The sequence below is a fragment of the Sitophilus oryzae genome, unplaced genomic scaffold (assembly GCF_002938485.1).
Source record: "Sitophilus oryzae breed Bouriz unplaced genomic scaffold, Soryzae_2.0 scaffold_496_pilon_pilon, whole genome shotgun sequence".
In the NCBI taxonomy this organism is placed as follows: domain Eukaryota; kingdom Metazoa; phylum Arthropoda; class Insecta; order Coleoptera; family Curculionidae; genus Sitophilus; species Sitophilus oryzae.
In genome coordinates, this window is record NW_022147080.1 from 544,759 (window position 1) to 565,511 (window position 20,753).

Sequence of the window (20,753 nt, forward strand, 5' to 3'; positions counted from 1 at the left end):
TATTGAGAGAGACCAACGTCTTAGTAGGCTAAAGTGAACAGATTTTGAGTCGGCCAATGAAAATAATCTGTATGAGCTTTAGAAAACATTTATGAGTGGTAAACTAAAAAAAAAATATTTTTTTAGATTCAAAAATAAAAAATAAATAAAAGTAACGCAACATAATTTGTCAGCATTTGTCAAATCTACGCCTATTATAGAATACCATGGCTATAAGATACAGTATGTCTGCTGGATCTGTGTCTATGAAAGGAATGCGGACAAAAAGCATTTAAATAAACAGCAATATATTTTATACGTCGACTTGACGAGTACGTCACCGCAAATCGCTCCGCCCACTCATTTTATTGGCTACTTGCAAATTTGTCGAATTTTTATTTATGGGAAGCGTCGTCTAATTTTTTACGAAGAACATCGAGAGAATATCATTTCCCCTCTCACGGATATCCCGTAGCTACAGAACGGACAAACGTACTGTAAGTTACACACATAAAATAAAAAACGGCTTTCTTAATTACTATCCCTATATTCTTATATATTTTTAGTTTACAAAGAACGAAATAAAATACAAATGCATATATATTTCACTTAATTTCTAAATAATAAACTAGTCAGAGTCGCTGGCGCTCGACTCAAAGTCGCCAACTTCGATGGAGAACTTGTACTCTTGATCGCATCCCAGGTAAGCGTCGCTCATGAAATACAGGGTGTAGCTGTGATGGCCCGGACTGGGTGCTACGAAGTCCAGTTTTACCCTGGCCTTCTGCTGTAACGTCAGCCTTTTGATAGATAAGAGAGAATTGCTTTTTGGGTCACCGATAACTACCCACCAACCTTCTTCACGTTTCTGAAATTAATTTATTATATTAGATACTGACAAAATGTATTATGTAGAGAATAGGCCGAAAATTACTGCTTCTAATAGTGTCACAGTGAAATAAAAGTAGTCAAAGCTGTTAACAGTTTAAAAATAAAATTCTGAATGGCTATAACATCCGCCATTAGTCGTGAAGTCGAAAATCCTATAACACCATAAGATTAACATGGGCAGTATTGCATTATAGTCTAAGAGCTAGTAACGTTTTCGAGAAAGTATTTTAAGAAAGCTGGCTCTTTAATATATCTTTTGCTATGCTCTCTGGAAAAGCGTGCGAGTCGTCTGGCTGCCGATAGACGTTGCGTTCATTACTCCGCATCGAAAGAAGATCCTACATTTTTTTCTATTTATTCCGTTAAATACTAGTATTGAATATAAATCGAACAAGTCTCCATAGCGTGGCGCGAAAACGTTCAGCCTATAAAGCGAGAAGTCCAGAGTTCAATACCGGCTCGGAGTAAACTTTAAAATACTTGTTTTCCAGACGTTGCTAGCTCTCGTACTATTACGCGCCGTATGCACAGAATTAGCTCGTTCAAGTAGAATGCTTCTAGTTCAATCTTGTGATTTTTAACTTTCTTTTATATATTATCTATTATTTTTAATGTTAGTAGAGTGAGTAGAAGCACAGATTATACAGATTATAAACTTTGTTTTTTCTTTATCGTTTTTCGTACTTCCAATTTTCGGAATCGGGCACTAATTAGGTTACTAGTTTGCGCACATAGCACGCCCACCTATGGCCTCTAAAATTGTGCACAGCGCCTGACCGGCACAGTTATTAAAGAGATATCGGAAAACCGAATAGCGTCTTGCAGTATTTATGCGTACCTTATCATGGTTACGATATGCGCGAGTCAATTTTTAACGCAACGCCCGCTAATAACGTTACCGCCTGACGTAATTTGGATCAATTACACCAAGCGCTATTTCTAAATAACGTTTAAAAATTGCTTAAATGGACATGTGCGGGTATTTGACAACCGGGACCGGCCGGCGAGATCTTTTATTTTAGGTTATGTTTGAATTGTTTTGAATTATTACTTTAGTTTTATTAGGTAATTTGATATTTAAGTAGCTGGGATTAGTTTTAATTAAATAAATATGGCCCAAAATATGGATTCCATCTCTTCCAATATTAAAGAACCTACAAAGAGGCTTAGGTTTACAGCAGATGACGACTTAGCCCTTCTAAGAGAATTTGTTGCTTGTTGCCCTAAACCCACTGGCAGACGTTGAACAATAAAGCACTGGAAATAAGCACTTAGCCCTTTAGTTTTAAAATACCTAGTAAACAAAACAATTTCAAAGTTTTAAATTCAAAGTTAGGTTAAGTTTAAATAGCGGACGCGACGCGAACAGAATTCTTTCCGATCCGATAACTATAAATGAAGAGAGTTAATACCACCTCACGTAAAGGAAATAACACCTGGCCTTATTAACGTTCATGCACGCTATTCGGTTTAGCGATATCTCTCTATTACGCTGTTTATTGTTATTTTACGCGAGTTTATTTTTGCGCACAGGAAATTTTACTCGTTTGCACATTGTCATAAAAAACAATTTTATTTAATCTGTGGTAGAAGTTACTTTTATCTATTAATCATGTATTTACGATTAAACACTAATTTAAAAAACAAAAAAATTTAGAGATAATTTTGTTAAGGTGTATGTGGAAAACTAAACCGCAGCGTGTATTGAGAAACCTGGCGAATTCACCAGAAAGTAAAAGACATTTTTAGGCGCCATCTCTTAATCAAGTCGACAAGTAAGCGAATCAGACAATAAAATTTACTAGTAGATGGCAGAAAAGTATCGAAAATTACAGAAGGTTCGAGAAACAGTCAGTAGAGTATATAAAGCCCGCGCTCGGCAGTCAACTGTCTTCAAAGACAGTTTGAAGCTTGATAATACCGCGTTTTAAAATGTGAATTAATTGGCGAAGGTGCCAGAAAAGTTAGAGTAATAGTATTGCATAAATTGTGTGTACAGAGTGAGAAAAAATAAATTCGTTAAGTATTTTATCGTGAGTTTAAATTAGTATATATCTATGAGAAAGAATTCCCTAGTTAATATAGAAAACTACAAGAGTAGCATGACAACCAAAGGTTAAAAGTGGCAGTAATTAAAATATCACGGACAGGTTAACTGTGAAAAGAATCACTCATTACAACAGCATAACCTAAACGTGTAAATTATCATAAAAGGTAAAATTCACAGCCAATTTTTAAACCATAAAATACAATACCTGTGGGAAAAATGGTGCAATCACTGGGCCATTGACTTCATCTTCTCTGTCTAGTTGAACGGCTACATGAACAGACGATCCTGAATGGATTTTATCCTTATCCAACACCTCGTAGGTCAGCTCAATGTTAGGATATCTGTTGCAAAATCTCGCTACATCAGCCATCTGACTATCTGTCAGACCCAAAAGTTTCGTTCTGTCTTCATCTTCCAGTTCCATTATATCAAAAACAGTCTCCACGCTCTATAATCAAATTTTAAATGAAAAAAAATCGTTAATTTATTATTTAAATGTGTTTACCTTGTCTGTACATCTTTTGATAATGTCCTGTGTGAAGTAGGGTAGTTGTTTAAGATAGGAATCTTTGCTCCACATGGCTTGCGTAACCATTTGAGCCAATTCCATGGCGGCTACAGCTGGTGATAGCCAACCGTTTGAACTTAGTACGTCGACGCAGGCTTGGATTAATCTTATGGCTTTGGCTAAGACTATTTCCGTATCACCCTGTAGTTCTGCACTCAACTGTAGCCTATATAAATGATAATACAACAATCAATCACATATATATGAAAGAAACATTCAAAGAATCACTCATTACAACAGCATAACCTAATAATAATATAATATTTTATTACCTGCATAAATGGGCTTGTAAAAGTAAATTGGTTTTAACGTGAGGATCGTTGAACTTCGGTTGTCCTCCAGATACCGAGGTTAGCTTGTTGGGCAACTTTTGAGCTAACTGTCTCAAAATATTATCCTCGCGATGTCTTACTGGAATGTCTTCGTATTCTGCAGCCGATGATATGATTTCTAACAGCCCCCTTATCTTTGTTTTGCTGTTTAACGATAAGCTGAACAGTTCTGAAAGTCGTAATCAGTAATAATGATAATACTTTATTCATTCACTATTAATATATTACACTATTCCGATTTAAATTAATATAACCCTTGTTTATATATTAACTAGCTATTCAGCGTTAGTTAGTTCTGGGAGTTCACTGACAGATGGCTACGAGAATTGCACCGCAGGTCTTTCAAAAATTTGAATTTCTAATTAAGTGGGACAATCGCAAGAACGGTAAACTAATTCGCAAGAACGGTAAACTTATTATACTCTGTTTTTTTTCTCAGGTAAGATTTCGACAGACGATGACAGAAGAAAAGCAGATGACGTCCCATACCAATCTATTTATTTTACTAAAAAAAGTTTCTAATAATTTTTAAGTTATCTATGGATGGGTTTAAATATAAATCCGTCATGCGTCGTGTCTTGTTGTTTTTATCTAGTTTTATTGGTTTATTTAAAAAATGACAGACCGTATTTCAATTTTATTGGTTTGACGGAACGATGAACGACAAACGGACGCCGATGCGTATGAACTCGCCTTTAGATTTTTGTCATTTTTGACGCTTGTCAAAGTCTTGCAAAATTATAGGTTATAATTTTGTGTCAACTTTTGTTAAATACCCTGCATTTTGATTAGTATTATTACGTGTGTTTTGTGTCTTTTGAAGTCAAGTGGAGGAAAAATCGAGTGAAAATTAACTGTAGACCCAGAGCACAGTTTATGGTTAATACTCGCTGCCCAGGCAGAAAGTCTTAAACACCAATAAAGTTACCATCAATAAAGTTCGTATACCATCTCGTCGTAGATAAGTGCATCTCGAATATGGTATGGTAGAAGGACCATACTAAACACTGGAGTAGCTGTAAAATATCGACATCACACGATAGGTAAATAATGGATTTTAGTACTGCAGAAAAATAATGTCAAAAGGTACTGGTTTAAAAAAATTAAGATTAAAGTTAATTAATCAACCTGTGAGGTATAAAATTTGGTGTTATTATTAATAAAATAGTTTGTTTTATTTATGTTGTTTTATTTATTCCTGCGGAATATTACAAATTTGTATTTGTACATAAGTTATATTGATAAATATAATCATAAATGCGAGAAGTTTCATAAAGCTTGAAAGTAAGAAATAGTTCTTTTTTATATTTTTTGGTATGTGGTGTCTTGTTTTTGTTTGTTTTGTATTAACACATACCGTTTTTTATTAAATAAAATAACTCGATTACATTTTTTCAGTTTTATTCAGTTTTTTTCACAATATTCTGAAGTTACTTGTCAGTCAAATTTTAAATACATAATATATTAATTTCCTGCTATGCGTACCAACGTTGTACCAACTTATTTCTTTGTAAAATAAAATAAACTACTTTGAAATTAAAATGACAGACACATCTATCACTGTCAAGGATCTTCTCGTTGGACAGACTATAGGTTACTAATTCTTATTAGTTTACCGTTCTTGCGATTGTCCCATTTAATTAGTAATTTAAATTTTTGAAAGACCCGCGATGCAATTCTCGTAGCCATTTATCAGTGAACTCCCAGAGCTAACTCACGCTGAATAACTAGTTAACATATTAACAAGGATACAACCTAATGTTGGGGATCGCCTAGCAAAGTATAATCCGCCCAAGGGGAGGATCCTTGACGGTGACAGTGGTGTCTGTCATTTTCATTCACAGGCAAATTATATTTTCTGTCATTTTTTGTATGTCGTCTGTCAAAATCCTCCCTGATTCATTGAATAGACTTTAACTGCTGTTGCATGTGAAAAATACTCAGCTATAATATTAGACCAAACCAGAACAAGTAAAAAAATAGTCTAAACTCTACAGATTATTTTATTTTAAGCTTTAAATTTTTACTAATTAGAAATTAAAGTTTGTACAACAATCATAGCTTCTAGCAACTGACATTTGATTTTTGTTGTTATGAACCTTTAAGATATTAGTGTCAAGATCAGTAATCAATTGCGCTGTCAAACAAAATTCGAACTCGTTTGTAACAAATGTTTATTACTAACGTGCGCCAAAAATTATAGCTTGAAACACAAAATGCATAAAAATCAAACATACCGAAGTAATAAAATCGGAACGCGCTCATTACTAATTTCTGAACGTACCTTATTATCTCACTTATTATCATGCAGTATTTTTAATAAATCCAACTATATCTGACTTACCAATGGTAGTATAATTGATGTAATAATAGGCAGCGATCATGCCCAAATTCAAAGGCACGCAGTCCATTTCTTCTTCGATACTGATGCATTTAGACTGTTCCAAATCTGACAGAGTGTTCTCAACCAGTTCAGAGAGATGATCGGATAAATGCCTGTGACTGACGCCCTGTAAATTGTAGTAATTGGGATTCTGCGTGAGACGCCTGTAGAGGAACGTCCAGGTTAGGTAATCGACAGCGTCCTGTTTGTTCTCGATAGTTTTTGTTACGATTTCGGCGTTGAAGTGGTCATGTAATCTGTGGTCCAAATGACTCTGAAAATAATTTATGATGAGTTAATGAAGAAATCACTAAAATTTTCCCTTTTTAACATTTGATATCTTGAATAGACCACAGAATACCTTAGCTATATAGAAGCGACAGTAAGTAGTAGGTAATTCTGAGGTAATACTGGTATTACATTAAAAAACAGTGTTCCGCCATAATGGGAATAGTTATTTGAGAAAAACTATATATTAAAAGTTATACAATTTGTTAAAAAAACTTTGATCTATTTGTTCTTGATCATAAAAAATGTTGAAAGACTTACTTCCACAGGTAAAGGATCGCTCAAGAATTTCTTAAAGAAATCTTTCTTTGAGGACTGACACATCAGCACGCATTTGGCATCGTCGTCTTCCAGAGGCCTGTTTGCTCTACCGACCATTTGTAAAACGTCAGTGATAGGATAATCTTCATAGGCGTGAATTTTTCCTGCAAAAAAAATTGTTATTAAATTGAGAAAAAAATATAAAATATTTGATTTTACCATTGAAAAATTGCGTGTCCATGATGATGACCAAATAAGCGAATATATTGACTGCCCAACATAAATCGCGAGTGACTACGGCTATTTGCACTGCTCCAGAGTCGAATAATTGTTCCACTAAACGTAGATCTGCAGCGGTAAGACCTTCGTGCATGTACGCTACTCCTTGTGATAAAGTTTCTTTCAAAGTCTAGAAAAAGAATAAATTTGATTATTAACAGTAGTATTAACAGCGTAACTTATGTAAACGTACAAGATGTTAGAGCAATCGTAGACATATATAAAAAGATGTTTATCTGAGAGTAGTTCAAATGTACAAGAGGTTATTTCAACCTTTAACAAAATAATAAAAACATTATCTTACTTTATCAGTCATCCTATCCAAGAACGGTTTGATGTCCTCTTCTTCAGCATGGAAAAACTTATTGGACTGACCTTCTGAAGCAGCATAAGTCAATAAATCTATAGCTGTAAGCCTGGCCTGCTTCCTAGTAGGCACAAATATTATAACAGGCTTATGTGGACTATGCCTGACGATAGTATTGTACACTGGTTTACCCATGGCGATGAGTCTTGAGGCATTATGGGTTAAATTGAAGCCTTGCACATGGAATTCGAGTGGTACCGGTCGTACGCTGGGATGGAAATTGAAGGTGGCGTTGGTGTTGCAACCCAGCCACTGAGCTACATCTTTGTAGTCGGTGAGTGAAGCGCTGAGGGCTACGATTCTGATTGGTTTCTCGATTTGAGACGAGATATATCTATAAAAAAGTACATTTTTTGGAAAAATTTTCTTCATCTGCACATGAACTGTAGAGTTCTAGGTTGGTACAGAATCGGTCATAAGAAACACACGAAGTAAGCTATTATAAATTACTAAAAAGTAATTCTGTGAGCGTTAAGTAACATCTTGATACATAATCCATAGTTGCCAGGTCTAGAATTTTTTATTTATATATTTGTATTTCTGTACACGGGGTGTTTTTCAACTAGTAATAATAGGGTGTGGCTCACTCCTATAAGTTTTTATTTTTTCAAACGAAAAAAACGAGAATTGGTAGTTTAGTATATGACATAAAACAGGATCGATTGACGTATTCAATTCTATTGGGTCACTTCCTGTTTTATCTGACATGTCTACAACTTTTGATTTTTAAAAGGTATCCTCGATATTTTTTACTTTATTCTATTGAAAATGACAATCAGAATAATCCCATATGTCAACTTTTGACATTTTCGGTTAAAAAAATTGTATTTAAAATGTCAATCTACAGAGCAATGGCTGAATTCATAATGACAATTTGACACGAAATACCATGTGTTTGGTACCAAATTATTCATTGAAAAATGCTTTTTCCAAAAATATGCTACTAAGCTACCATCATTCCATTTTAAAATTTTGAGTTATGATTAAAAATACGATTTGGGTATATTTAAACTGGTCAGGAAAAGTTATGAAAAACATTAGACAATCAAATCCATTTTTCCAAGGCCCCTTGATTAAATATTAGTGGTTTTATCACATCCATGGCGCTCTAGATTGAAATTTAAAATACTGTTTTTCAGGCGAAGATGTCAAAAGTTCACATATGATCCTATCAAATAAATTAAATATGTACCGAGGGCGAACCAATTAAAAATCAAAAGTTATAGTGATTTCCGGTGAAACAGGAAGTTAGTTGAAATTTTTAAAGAAGTTTTCCGAAACTAATTGAATACGCCAATCAATCCAGATTTATATCATATACATACAGACCAAACCTCGTTTTTTTATTTAAAAAAGTTATAAGAGCGAGTTACTTTTGAAAAACACCCGGTATGTATATGCTGCTAACTGTTAATACTTTTTTTGTTTTGGATTATGTGACACTGTTTCTATACTCATAATAGTGCCTCTATGTATTTTTGGAAAAATAAATAATCAGCAATAAAAAAAACGAAGTAAGCTTCTAACATACCTCATTCTGGAACAGACGACTTCTATAACAGGCCCATCTTCACCACCAATCAAATGCAACTCGTCCACAATGAACAAATTCACATTCTGCACGTTCTTCCTCTGTTTCCATCTCCTGGACAGCACGTCCCACTTCTCCGCCGTCGTAATCACGATCTGACCCTTGGCCAGCAGCTTCAAGTCGGTACCCGTCTCACCCGTTAACAACACCACCCTCTTGCCCAGGTTCTGTCCGAACTTGTGATGCCAATCGGCGAATATGAGTTCGGCCAGGGCATCTTTGGGCACCAAATAGACGCATTTGCCGTCGGGGTTCTTCTCGAACAGGCGGAGAACTGCAAATTCAGCAATTGTGGTTTTGCCCGAGCCTGTGGGAGCGCCTATGTAGATGTTGTCGTCGCCGTTGTAGACCGAGTTGAAGACTTGCGTTTGGATGGGGTTGAACTGGGGGAATTTATCGGTGTATAGGGACTCGTATTTCTCGTTTCTTAGGGCTGTGATGGGTAGAGGTTGCAAGTCGAGAAGTTCGGTGGGAGGGAAGTTCTTCTCGGGTAGAATCAAGTGTCTAAGTAGAAAAAAAAACATTTATGTATGTTGTATAATCAGTGAACAAAAAAAAACTGAGAAAATAGTCAAGTATTATTTTTATATTCGAAGGATAAAGACGGAAACTACAGAGAAATCAATAAAAGTATGCGTGCACATCATCAAATACGTCGAAATTATTACCAAATGAAATTTCTAATAAATAAAATTTCGTCTAAATCTTAGAGAGCGCACTTTTTCCTTTTTCTTATAATCCTATATCCTGGTTAAAAAAAGACAGCACGCTTTCGCATCAAGTTAATGATTTGACCGATAAAAAAACTTTATGTTGGTAGTCATGGCTAATGTTGCCAGTTATCAAGAGATCTTTCTTTGTAAATCTGATATTTGTCATTTTCAATTTGATTCTGAGCTTTCTTTGGCAAATCGAAACTAAATCTGCGTTTTGTTTAGTTAAAAATGTTATATAGATTTTTATTGCAATAAAATGTCAAAACCACGAAATAGTCGGAATCAGTAACTTGTCTCGTCTCTTCTCAATTATTTTGAAGAGGAAAGAGATATATCGACCCCCTTTTGTCGTTAAACTGCATTAGAGAGGTAAAAATATTGTAAGACTTTAAGTAGAACCTCTTAAAAGACTATTGTTAACCAATTAGAACTTTACATTTTTCAGCTTTCATTCCGAAAACTTGTAAATTACTTCATTTGATTAAAAATGGTTTGTGTAATAATAGTAATAGATTTTTTTATATCTACATAAAGTAATAATGTAGATATAAAAAAATCTTTGTATAAGTGAGAGTTAAAAAAGTGGCAACATTGCAACATTCAGTCTTTAAATATTTTAATCATGTGCATGTCAACTATTGACTTTTCTATACAGCTTGTATTTTGAAAGAAAAATCTTGATTTAAAAGAAATCGCCACTGATCAATAAGTCTAATCAGTCACACTGTCTTGCCAACTTGTTGATATACTCCTGTTTTTTTTGTTCAACGCTTTATACATAATATAGTCTGTACAACGATCGTTCAACGTTCAGTCATACATTGTCGTACTCTTTCTCTCACTTGCAAACGTGACAAAATAAACTGTAGACAAAACTGATACGTGCGCCTAAAATTCTAAATTGAAACACAACAAAAATGAATAAAGACCAAATATACCTATTTAAAACTACTAACTTCGGAATGCGCTCTATTACTAATTTCGGAACGTACTTGAAATTTTTTAAACAATATGAAGTGATCTCAGACACACTCTAAAACATATTTTTGACAAATAACGATGATGTAACGTTAAACGATCGTCGTACAGACCTTTAAACAGCAGTAGTTCAAATGTACCAAAACAATACTCACTTGAATGAAACCGGTAACTGCGTCTCCGCCCCAATCCAACGATCTGAGACGATCCTGAGGAAATAATGAGGCGCCAGCGGCTCGAAAATGGGCACGAAGAACTTGATCAAGTGCTCGTCTTCGCAGTATTTCGATTTCAGCAAGAAATACTCGTGATGCAGTATCACCTCCGAGTCGACATCCTCGACGAAAACCCAAAAGGCCTCAGCGTTACCGTGCAATTTCTCGTCCCACTGAAAGTCCGGCGTGATAGTCAACTCCACCTTCAACATGGACCTGGTTATTGGTTGTATATGGGTGGACAGTTCAAGTTTAGGAAACTGATGAACGTATTTGTGGATAGTTTTGCCAAGTTTCGGTACACGGATTAATTCGCCTATTTCGTTGGGTCCCAAATCATATAACCTTTCCCAAGGGAAGTACTTTTTCTCGATCTTCTTCACTATTTCTTCGGGCATTTTCTTAAACTGCCTCAGAGGTGACATGGACTGCCACATCCTCTTATCAACCATTTTACATAAGGTCAAGACTTTATCAGCAAGCTGAGCCCATCCCCGATGTAAAACAATCTCGAATATCGCTCTAATAAGTCGTGAAGCAGACTGAGTGACGTACACCATATCGGACATTAACGCAAAACTTTCCAGCTTCAATTGCGATATGTAAGCTTGCAATAACACGTTAACCTTAGCACTAGGCTCTTCCATACTTTCCTTGATCGGTATAGGGACTCTTTCCATCAATTTCTGTAATTCCCCGGGTTCCCCTTCACGAACGGCTATATTTTTGAACTCCCCTGACAAAGAAAACACTCTAAACAAATCAATGTCACTCAAATGGGGTCTTAAAAGCTGATTATACGTCATCATAGTTTCGTGAGTACAATAATACTGTGAAGCTATTCTTCCTAATTCCGTTCCTTGAAACTGTCCAAGTTTTCTGTCATATTTCACCAATCCGCTTCGGTCTAAATGCATAGCGGCTGTATGTACTAAATCAGCCCTATGCTGCTCTAATAATGGATCATGTTTCATCTGATCATGTGTAATACCATACAGTGACGGTTGACGTAGCATTCTGATGTAAAGGTAGGTGTATCCCAGCCAAGTGACAGCGTCGCGAACGTTTTGAATTGTACCGAGAACTATCTCGGCGTTAAGCATGTCGGGTAGTTTGGATACAAGCTGGGACTCGATGGGGAGCTGCTGATTGAGTAAAGACAAGTAGTATTGGAGCTCACTATGATTAGTTATAAGTATACCTTCTCCTTTGGTGTCGTACTGAGGTCGACCGGCACGACCTAGAATTTTGTAAGGTTAGAAATTAACAAATTAATAAGTTTAGGTCTTTTCATGTCATTATAACATTACACATCGCAATCTACGTGATGCCAAAATATACGCTAGAGTATACAGTTATATGTGTATCGCGGTAATGTCAAATATAACAAATACCATACAATCGAAAAACAGGCGTTGAAGACGGCAGGGGAATGATAATTGATGATAATTTTGTCGAGGTCAAGACTTAGACGTCCGGATGCGGAAGGCTAATCCCCTGCCCATCTTAAAACTATTGATTCCTGAAACTGAAAAGAGAGAAAACCGGATTGATCTTACGATGACGAACATTGGCGCGAAAAAACGGGCAAGAATTGGTAATTGGAACGTCAAAACTATGCTGGAAGCGACTCGTTTGGCACAAATCATTCATGAAATGAACAACTATCGTCTAGATATTTTGGGAATATGCGAGTCGCGTCGGAACGGCTTTGGAGAACATCACTCAGCCTCAGGAGAATTACTATTATACTCTGGTAAACCACCTAATGAAAAACATGCAAACGGAGTGGCTCTTCTCATAACTAAAAACCTCACCAAAAGCCTTATAGAATGGAATCCAATAAATGACAGAATCCTGATAACAGGATTCAAAACCAAAGTCAGAAATCTTACAATTGTACAGTGCTATGCTCCAACTGAACCCTCCACCGATGAAGACAAAGACATATTTTATGAAACACTGAACACTACCCTTAATGCGATAAAAAAATCAGACATGATGATCGTGATGGGAGACTTTAACGCCAAAGTTGGAAGCTCGAATATCGCTCTAATAAGTCGTGAAGCAGACTGAGTGACGTACACCATATCGGACATTAACGCAAAACTTTCCAGCTTCAATTGCGATATGTAAGCTTGCAATAACACGTTAACCTTAGCACTAGGCTCTTCCATACTTTCCTTGATTGGTATAGGGACTCTTTCCATCAATTTCTGTAATTCCCCGGGTTCCCCTTCACGAACGGCTATATTTTTGAACTCCCCTGACAAAGAAAACACTCTAAACAAATCAATGTCACTCAAATGGGGTCTTAAAAGTTGATTATACGTCATCATAGTTTCGTGAGTACAATAATACTGTGAAGCTATTCTTCCTAATTCCGTTCCTTGAAACTGTCCAAGTTTTCTGTCATATTTCACCAATCCGCTTCGGTCTAAATGCATAGCGGCTGTATGTACTAAATCAGCCCTATGCTGCTCTAATAATGGATCATGTTTCATCTGATCATGTGTAATACCATACAGTGACGGTTGACGTAGCATTCTGATGTAAAGGTAGGTGTATCCCAGCCAAGTGACAGCGTCGCGAACGTTTTGAATTGTACCGAGAACTATCTCGGCGTTAAGCATGTCGGGTAGTTTGGATACAAGCTGGGACTCGATGGGAAGCTGCTGATTGAGTAAAGACAAGTAGTATTGGAGCTCACTATGATTAGTTATAAGTATACCTTCTCCTTTGGTGTCGTACTGAGGTCGACCGGCACGACCTAGAATTTTGTAAGGTTAGAAATTGACAAATTAATAAGTTTAGGTCTTTTCATGTCATTATAACATTACACATCGCAATCTACGTGATGCCAAAATATACGCTAGAGTATATAACAAATACCATACAATCGAAAAACAGGCGTTGAAGACGGCAGTGGAATGATAATTGATGATAATTTTGGCGAGATCAAGACTTAGACGTCAGCTCAGCCTGTTACTTGGCCCGTTCTCTACTTAATTTTTTAATGGCGCCTAAGGTTGTAATTTATTTTTATATTGTGTAAAAATAATTTTTCAATGTTGTAGTTTAAAATTCCAGGAAACAATTTTTTTGGAAAAAGATTTGTGTGTCTAGAATATCTCTATCCTTTTTTAACCCTCAACTGGCGTGGTGGTGTCCAGCGAACCCCAAGCACTATTTAAACCTCTGTAAAATGTTTACGTTTAAGAATTAGGCCTCGCCGCGCCATTTACCTTTAAGTTAGGGTACCAATATGCAACTGTTAAAGGCGCACTTGATTTTATCAATTATTGTTCCTATCAGCGGAGGCTAAACTAAAGTTTAATTGGGGTCTGTGTGCCACCATCACGCCAAGAATGTTACATTATTATGATGGTGGGTAGTCTAAAAAGTGTGCCTCACTGGGACGTTAATTTTGAGGAAGCATTAATTAAGTGGTTTGATGAACTTAAAGAGGCTTATGTGAGATGAAGACCATCGAGACATTGATTTTTCTCCGAAGAGTAACCATAACTCTGATTCTGAATCTCTTACTTATAGAAAAGAGAAAATTGAATAATCTAATACCAGAAAAGGAAGAGATGTGGTATATGGCAACCATATGTCAAGAAATGACAAAAAAACAAAAATCTCATGAATCAAATGTGCACGATCCATGTGCGGCAAATGCAGATCCTATATTAGCATGAACTGTATTTGAAAAAGTTATGCACATTCAAGGTTTGCAGTTTTGTTGAAAATAATTTATGTTTATTACTTTAGCTTCACATTTCAGTTGTTTGTACTTTTAATGATACGGTAAAATCATAAAATATATATGTTTTTAATTTCTATGGGTTCCTTAGCTAAGTTATATTTTCTGTTGTCAAAAAATCCTAAAAAATGCGTTTTACTTTATTTTTGTGTCTGTTCTTATTAATTTGTTGAAAATTAATGAAACTGTTTGTTCACAAGTTTAAATATATTGTAAACAGTGTTAAAATAACAAGCTTTTTATAAAATCTCTTCATAATGTATTTTAATACGAAAAAAAAATTGGGCTCCGTCGGACCCCAGCATGCCATAAGCGTTACAAAAATTCACCACGCCAGTTGAGGGTTAATCTGTCTAAAATATAATTAACTTTTGACAATTTTTATGTCAATTGGCGTTGAGGATTGACCTCGCCAAAATTATCATCGATTTTCATTCCTCAGCCGTCTTTGACACCGTTTTTTTTTCGATCAAATGCTATTATAATTATTTTTAGTTGGTTACTTGCATAATTTAAACATATATAGTATCCATTGCATTATGTAGAAATGTTTGTTTATGATCAAATAAAGACGTCGCAATAGAAAAATAAAAAAATTGTAATAAAAACTTTCAACGCCATCGCCACCATCAAGAATTTCATAGATAGTAAGGCGTGAGCATAAATGCTATTTCTATGCCTACATTGACTTTGTTTTTATTCAATCATGCAGTATTCTATTATTTCATAAAATAGGCTAAAATGAAAATAAAAAATAACTTACCTAACATCTGCAAAACATCCAAGGCCCCCAATTCCACCCAACGCCCTTTAGTAGGGTCATATATCTGAGTACCCTTGATAATTACGGTATGAGCTGGTAAGTTTACACCCCAGGCTAGTGTGGCGGTAGATACAAGTACCTTAAAAGATTAAGAAACATTAATCTATATTTGAAAAAAAAACGGCATCATAGTGACCTTTTAAACAACAATAATCATAAAATATCATAAGAAATATAGAAAATTCTTACTTGAATGTGCCTATCTCCAAACAGATCTTCCACCAACGTTCTGTCCACTCTGGTCATACCGGCATGATGAATAGCAAAACCATATGGTAACAAATCTTTGAGTTCATTATTTTTTACTTGTTCAGCTTCTCTTCGTAGTACCTCCATGGAGGCCGAACCTTCGCGAAGGAACTGACCTAAAGTATCTTTTTCTAGACACATATCTCTAATAGCTCTTGCAGTTTTACCTAAAAAATATGTAATTAACTTTAAATTGTTAATTTATCAAAATATACCGACCAGTTTCGTTTCTGGAATGGACGAAAATCAAAACTTGATTTTTTCCGGCGTGCTCCACTGTTTTTTCGTAAACGATCTCGTTCATTATTTGACAGCGTTTTGTGGCCTTTTTCTCTGTGACGCCGATGTATTGCTGTTCTAAAGCCACTGGTCGGAAGCTGTTATCGAAATAAAACAGTCCGGAATCAGGTTTGACGCGAAGAAAAGCGGCAACGTCTTGATAATTGGGCAGGGTGGCAGATAATCCAACTAGACGGACGTCTTCTTGAGTAGATTCGATAGTCCTAATAGTAAAATGTCAATTTTCAGAAAAAAATAGTCACATCATGCAGTATCGATAATTTTTGACCTCCCTACTTCATTGTCCTATAGAGGCGTCAAAAACCAAACCTCTCTAGTATTTCTATTAAATTTCGGAGAAACCGATAGAACATTGAAAATTTTTTAAAGTTCTTTCATCTTTTGTCGAAAATTCACTTGTAAACTCGAATTTAAAGAATTTTTATGTTCAATACATTTATTTGTCAAAAATAAATATTGTATATATCGTATATAGATATTTCTCGTGTCGATGTTTTTCACATCTATACTTCATAGTTCTATAGAGAATTTCTAAAAAACTCTGTAATTTCTTAATTCTCTTCAAATAAGTTCCCGAAAAATTGACAAAACGTCGATAATAAAGTCCTTGAATTTGATCGAAAACTGACACAATCGTAAAATTGAATTTTAAAGGAATTTTATGCTTAATACGTTTAATACTAGACAACAAATATCGATACTTCCAGTATTTATTATGGCGATATTTTTTGACATCCCTATTAGAAAGTTTCTAAAACCAAACCTCTGGTTTTATAAATTAATTTTCGATAAATTTACAAAACATCGATAATAAAATCCTCGTATTTTACGAAAACTGATACAATCTTAAAATTCAAATTTAAAGAACTTTTATGCTTGATTTTTGATATCCGTACTTCATATGCTTAAGAAATTTCCGAAAATGCGAAATATCGATACTTTCAGTATCGATATTTTAGAAAAATATAGACATTTTAGAAATAAATATCGATTTAAAAAAATATATATCGATATTCTTTGACGTCCCTACCTGATCGTTCTAGCAACTAGAGCCTCCAAAACCGGACCTCTTTCATCGTGCAACAAATGGATTTCATCAATAATGATCAGCCGTACCAGCGAAGTAAACGTTTTCTCTCCCCCTTTCCTGGTAATGATGTCCCATTTTTCGGGTGTGCAAACGATCACTTGAGCTTCGGCTATCTGTTCTCTGGTCAGCTGATGGTCGCCGGTCAGTTCGTGCACCGTTATGTTGTAACTGGCCAGTCTTTTACCGAAATTTCCCACCATTTCCTGTACGAGCGAGCGCATAGGGGCGATATAGATGATTTTGAAATCGTCCGCGTTGATCGTACCGTCGGAATTGATGTGTTTGCCTATTTCGCGCATCATAGTGAGCAGAGCTACGTTTGTTTTTCCTGTAAAATGAAAACGAAAATAATTTATGGGAGCTTGAGTCTTAGTAATCACTAGAAATGACCGATAACGGATATACCTATCGATAAGTTGTCGAAATTCACCGATATATTTTAGTTATCGATATGTCGATAATTATCGATACCTATGAATAGGTATCGATAATTTCGAAGCCACCTATTGTTATTCGATATATCGAAAAATCCACTATGAGCTGCGTTCCGCTACTGTTATAATATTCAACCGACACATATTCAAATTCATTTGATATATAGATAATTTTAAAGACAAAACTATTGCTATTCGATATATCGATATATCGGGGAAAAGTCCCATCCCTAGTACTCACCTGCTCCAGTAGGTGCGCAAAGCAATATATTTTCGTCTCCTTCCAAGGCAGCCTTATATAATCGACTCTGAATACGATTCAACGTTTTAAATCCATGAAAGACTGGTTGCACATATTTTGGAAGCTGATCAATTGCCTGCAATTTCTCATTCTCGCCAAAAGGTTTCTGTTTTAATGCTGGGACATGCACCTCTTCATAACCTATTAAGAGAAAAATTTACATTACACAGAATATTATCATTATGTACTAACCTTTTCTTTGTTTTCTGAAAGAACCATCTGGCAGTTGGCAACGTTTATTCGCCATAAAATGTGAACCCTGAGCAAAAAGCAAATCTTCAAAATCGATAAGTTTGCGGTTTCCAGCTACTTGTTTCTTTTCATGATCATCAACATCGTCATCGTCGCTACTGTGTTTCCGTTTTCTGGATCTGGAAGTTTTTTCGTCATCACCAGTTTCATCTTCACCTGCGAATAATTAATATTCATATAATACATTTATTTTTATTTAATAAATAATTCTAATAACCTACCTCTGCCTGTTTCTAAAAGTTTTAATATGCGACTAAGGCTAGGATCTTCCGACATTTTGTCTTTGATTTTCTGACGTTCAGATTCACTCTGAGACTTTGCCAAAAGGGTACAATACAAAACTAAAAACAAGTTTTAAAATTAAAATTAATACTTCAATATTGATTAAAAAATACAAATATAGGAAAATCAATAAAAGTTGGCGGAGACGTCATTAAAATATTCGACGAATGCACGTCGCAATGTTGCCACGGCTAGTCTATTTACTTGGACTTTTCATTTTTTATTTTTCACTTCACTTTTAGACACAATACATATACAATTTTTTTTATATCTACATACATTATTACTTTGTCTATGATTATTACTCAAATTCTAATTAAATGAAGTTATTAGCAAGTTTTCTGAATGAAAAATGTAATGTTAATAAAAATGTTAATGTTAATTCTAATTGGTTAACATTAGTCTTCAATTTTTATGAGATTCTACTCAGTCTAAAGACTAAACAGAAACTGAGAGGAGCTGAAACACGTTGACAGATTATGTATATTCAATAAATGCCACAAAACCTCTCTAACGCTGTTTAATGGCAAAATGGACTCGCCATGACTCTTTCCTGTTCAAAATAATTGAGTAGTGACAAGACAAGTTGTGAGTATTTAGTGGTCTTGACATTTTATTGCAATGAAAAATTGTTTTAACTAAACAAAAAGCAGATTTAGTTACAAATTTGTGAATGAAAAATCGAAATAAAATTGAAAATGTCAGGTTAGAAAAAAATTTAATGAAATAGAAAATGATAAATATCAGATTTAAAAAGAAAAATCTGCCATGACTACCAACATAAGCCAATTTGTTGACTCAATGCAACAGTGTGCTGTCCTTTTTAAACAAGGATATGAGAATAGAAGAAGGAAAAAGTGGGCTCTAAGTTTCAAACAAATCAATATTTATTAGAAATTTAATGGCTTGCAAGCCAACATTTATTGAATTCTCTATACTTACTCATTTTGCGGTGTTTTTTTAACTGTTTTATAAAATCAAAACAGTCATAACCTAATAACAAAACCAGTTGGTTTTCAAATTCCCTGTCATCTGTTGCATCACGAAGCACATTTAATACTTCTGTAGCTTTAGCTTGAGACACCATAGCATCATCGTAAATCTTTGACAGCTTCCTTTGAAGCCAATAGGCATCAATGTCCATGGGGTGAAGGGCCTTTTCCTTTTTCAATTCTTCAACACTCACTCCAAGCTAAAAATAGTAATTTATTAAAACTAACTTATTTGAAAAAATTTAGAATATTTACATTTTCTGCATGTATAGCCCCATCTTCTCTAGCCTCTTCACCTTCTTCCTCATCCAACTCTTCCCGGACTTCTCCATACATGTCCTCATCATCCTCTAAAATAGTGTATATTTTTATTATATATAAGTTTCCATTAATTAAATATAAAAACATACCTTCTTCTGATTCTTCAAACTGAACATTTATTCCATAAGTCTCATCAATATTTTCTTCACCAACGGAAGCTTTTACATCATCTGATCCAAAATCTGTAATTTTTTTGCCTAAATTCACTAGTAAAGCAAATCTTTCTTCAGCAATAGGCCCTAAAAAAAATAAAAATATATTACTTTTAATATATCAAATATTTTATTTCTTACCAATCAGTTGTTCAGTTTCTTTTTTCTTTTCTCTTTCTTTTAGTCGATCATTTTTTAAAACTGAGAGAACCTCATCTGCAGCTCCACATATTATATCCCGAGGCTGATCACCTAAAGCTTCCTGTAGAAAACTTAACAAAACCTCATAAGTTTGTCGGGTTTCTTGTGTTTTTGGTTTGTAAATAATCCCAACCATTTCATCAACGCCTTCAGATAACAAAGTTGCCCCTTTCATTCTTGCAAAGTCATATTGAGCTTCATCTCGCTTTTGGCGTCTAAAATTTCAAATAAATATAATGAACGCTAAGGTAGAGCTTTCCCAAATTATGCAATATTACACCAAACGATACTTACTTAACTTTACGTTCCTCCGCTTTACCCGGTTTGGTTCTTTGAGCCCTATCGCCCATTTTCGTGTTTGATAATTTGCCCACAAGGGACATAACTTCTCCGGTGGCTTCATCGCGACTTCTACGTTCGATTAGACGAACATCGGCTTGAAGAACTAAATTGGAGTTCTACGAAAAAGTCTTAATCTTAGTAAGCTTTAAAAACTTTTCAAACAATTAAAAAGGCTTAATAATATACTTACGGCTTTGTATTCGTATTGGAGCTGTCTTGCTGCAGCATCCGCCATTGCAAACGTTTATTTTATTTACTCTAAAAAAAAAGAATAACGCAAATAGGTTAACATGTATTTTTCTTTTTACAAATTCAAATCATTCACCACAGCCGCTAAGGCTATCCGGCGT

At 35.0% G+C, this 20,753-nt stretch overlaps 1 protein-coding gene across 1 annotated transcript; it reads right to left on the bottom strand.

Moving 5' to 3' along the window:
* Positions 1-510: 510 nt before the first annotated feature.
* On the bottom strand, positions 511-20,681 carry LOC115886781 (putative U5 small nuclear ribonucleoprotein 200 kDa helicase). Its single transcript, XM_030906065.1, has 23 exons — positions 20,594-20,681; positions 20,356-20,519; positions 20,002-20,276; positions 19,798-19,947; positions 19,643-19,737; positions 19,338-19,587; positions 18,335-18,454; positions 18,054-18,269; positions 17,802-18,002; positions 17,067-17,454; positions 15,956-16,239; positions 15,677-15,903; positions 15,428-15,566; positions 10,839-12,138; positions 8,930-9,493; positions 7,336-7,732; positions 6,972-7,161; positions 6,753-6,916; positions 6,165-6,477; positions 3,761-3,989; positions 3,426-3,654; positions 3,126-3,368; positions 511-847 (listed from the first exon to the last, which is right to left on the bottom strand). Exons 1-23 carry the CDS (start codon positions 20,636-20,638, stop codon positions 608-610), a joined length of 6,423 nt encoding a protein of 2,140 aa, XP_030761925.1. The 5' UTR covers positions 20,639-20,681; the 3' UTR covers positions 511-607.
* Between the last annotated feature and the right edge of the window lie 72 nt (positions 20,682-20,753).